Source organism: Pundamilia nyererei, unplaced genomic scaffold (assembly GCF_000239375.1).
Source record: "Pundamilia nyererei isolate P.nyererei 1_Seehausen unplaced genomic scaffold, PunNye1.0 scaffold00004, whole genome shotgun sequence".
Classification (NCBI taxonomy): domain Eukaryota; kingdom Metazoa; phylum Chordata; class Actinopteri; order Cichliformes; family Cichlidae; genus Pundamilia; species Pundamilia nyererei.
In genome coordinates this window covers 1,835,519-1,838,455 of record NW_005187405.1, presented here as the reverse complement: position 1 = coordinate 1,838,455, position 2,937 = coordinate 1,835,519, and the positions used below count along the sequence as shown (strand labels likewise).

Below are 2,937 nucleotides of genomic sequence, written 5' to 3'. Positions count from 1 at the left end.
GTGTGTGTGTGTGTGTGTGTGTGTGTGTGTGTGTGTGTGTGAAGGTGCAGCAGTAGCAGGAGTGTGTAAAGTTTAAACTGTGTATTTAACAGCGTGTAGGAAATCTTGCAGCCTGTGGTGTTGTGAGGTTCGGGTTAATAATTAAGCAAATACAAGTTAACTCAACTTAAACCATAATTTTACTTTATCTATGCAAAACATAGGAATGCCTGAATATTGATTTTTTGTGTGGAAAAAGACAGTTAATAGATGCACTTTACACATATTATTCCCATGATTACATCTTAGTCTCTACTGGAGGCACCGCTCGTAATGTACAGTTAAAAGTTAAAATGTGACAACTTTCACTCGGATACTCTAGATTACATAATACAACCTGAACAACATATCGCCTGACTGAAATGGTCAAACCATATAGCGTTGCATATAGTGAAGCATGTAAGTAGCTACAGAAGAGACACAAATTCTAACAGAGACGCTTTTTTCCGACAGGGCGGAGTTCCATGTGTAACCTGGTTGTCTGTTTAGCTAGGAAGTACATTAATGCTGGTAATGTGTAACATCTTCATTCGTACTAGAATCAAGGCAGATATAAAAGTGAAGTAATCACTTAATCCATCTGGGTCAGATGTGATTGTGAAATGTCTTTGTAAATAAAATGTAAATTAAATATCAATGAATTACTAAGAATTGCTGAGACTACCGTGCAGTTTAAAATAAAGCAGGACATGAACCTTCAGTCTGCCGGAGGGGGAAAAAGTCTTAAGTTATCTGCTCTGAGGTCAGTTTATAATCAGGCTGTTCCAATCAGTGACCACTTGATGGCACTTGTTCTTTATGCAGGGTGACAGTCCCCTCTGAAATAGTGCCCAAGAAAATACCAACAGTGATTCACTGAGATGTTTTGCCCCCCCAAAAAAGTCAAGGCTGGGTCCCGGTTGAAGTCAACAAGAAAGTAGGAATGTGAACGCGCGGCTCGTGCAAGCGCACAAAGAGTTGCCTTCTAGCTCCAATGAAAACTCACAAATAAGTAACCTGAAAGAAGGAAATATTAACAAGAAAGACGGGCATCGAGTTAAACTTATAAGAGCTCGTGTGGCCTAAAGAAGAAGGAGAAGAAGCTGTTGGTGGAAATGTGTCGTACCTGACAAACCTGACCTGACCTGATCACGTACAGGCCTACTTGCGGTGCTGCTGAGGTAACACACTTGCGGTCTGCGGCTCCCAAAAGTAGTTTTAGGCGGATTTTTTTTTTCTTCCAGCCGTCTAAAGTGTGTATTGTGCAGTAATAATTTAATTATATGTATATGTATAATTATATGTATACTGGAGTTCATTTTAAACACACTGAGGTGTCTTTCAAGGAAAAAAAAACAATTCCATTAACAGCCTCCGGACATTTTATCCTTTAAAAGCAAAACTCTGACACTTACATTCTCTTTTCCTGCGGAAGGAGCTGCCGGTGCATGGCGAGAGAGAAGCCGAACAGGCTCCCGGGGTCTCCGGTCTTCCGCTGGACATTGTCGGTGTCCAAGTTGAAAGCCGAGAGCAGCCCACAGCTAGAGAGAAAGGCGATTAGCCAAAGTCCACAGGTGATCCAGCCCTCCATGAAAACGCGAAGCTTCCTTGAACTACTGAAAAGGAACTCCTTAGTGCAGGAGGTGCAGAGTGCGACTGAGGGCTGCTGCTGGAGGACTGACTACTGTCCACTTGTTAGCCGCTCCTCCTACCTCTCATGCACCCACACATCCCACCCCATCCTACCACACCTCAGATTGCTTCAAATGCAGTTTACATGCCAAAATGTAACTCTGATGGAAACATTAGTCTGTTGTTAGTTTCCAGTAGATCAATGCTTTAATCTAACTGGGTCACTAATGCCTGAGTCTGCCTAAAAACGCATTTATGGCAAGAAAAAATGGCTGTATAACACTATTATAAGGCCTGCTGGTGAGCTCCCCTGGAAACGACCAAAAACAAAATACATCATAAAATCCCACAAGTGGGAAAAGATTGTCAAGATATCCGGTGACATAAGAGCAAATTGTGCCTGAGCCTACCGACTTCAAGCATCCATTTAATTAAGAAAGAGTCAGCAGCTTTGGGAGAGAGGAAGAGTGAAACATGCTGCTATAAGTAGATACTGATTCCCCCTCTTGGCACTGGTTGCACAGTCTAGACAATGGCAACACAATGACAAGGGAGTGGGAGACAGATGAGAAGACAGAACAGCATGTGAGAAACATACAGTGTTGGAGCGCAGGAAGAGAAGAAAGAGAAATATGCAGGCCTCTACTACAACAACAATCCACAATTTAAATTTACAATCTTTCTGGCACTGTTGATCAGATGGTATCACCCTGGGGCCTGTGTCCTCTGTAATGAATCATTAGATGAGTCAAAAGGAGCCAGAGACTGCAGCGGGCACAGACCCACACATTAGTAGACTCTGTCACCAGATGATTTTCAAGGCATTCCATGAGACGGTGACCCAAAGCTTGTCCTCGCAACGCAGCATATCCGCAGACAACGACGGCTTTGTCTGCTGAAAGAGGGCAGACGGGGAGGGAGAGGGAGAAAGAAACTGCCCAAATACTGTACTATAAAAGGCACAAATAATGGAGGAATGGAGTGCAGAAAGGAGAAAGGGCAGAAGAAGAATGTGATTCCTGTACAGTTACATTGTTTATTTAAGTCTTTGTTAATGGGAAAAATTGATTGATGATCGGATCGTTCAACATTACAAAGCCTAATTTTGGGGGGGTTTAGTAAACATAAGGTGCACTTTTTTGATGTTCCAATGTTAGAGGAGACTACGGTAATTCAATCAACGTTTAAAAACATTCTTTTTCTCTCAGTCAGTCACATGTTTGGCAGCTGATAATATTATCACGTCAAAATCTCATTCTTAATCTAGTGGAATCTTTAAATCATGTG

The 2,937-nt window shown here is 42.2% G+C and overlaps 1 protein-coding gene across 2 annotated transcripts in view; it reads right to left on the bottom strand.

Moving 5' to 3' along the window:
- The window catches only part of itga6b (integrin, alpha 6b), a 13,392-nt gene extending 11,700 nt beyond the window's left edge, over positions 1-1,692 (bottom strand). For both annotated transcript variants that reach the window (XM_005721107.1, XM_005721108.1), the window contains exon 1: positions 1,434-1,692. In XM_005721107.1, the coding sequence (XP_005721164.1) occupies positions 1,434-1,609 (176 nt within the window). In that variant the 5' untranslated portion in view covers positions 1,610-1,692. The remainder of the gene's footprint in view (positions 1-1,433) is intronic.
- Positions 1,693-2,937: the final 1,245 nt, after the last annotated feature.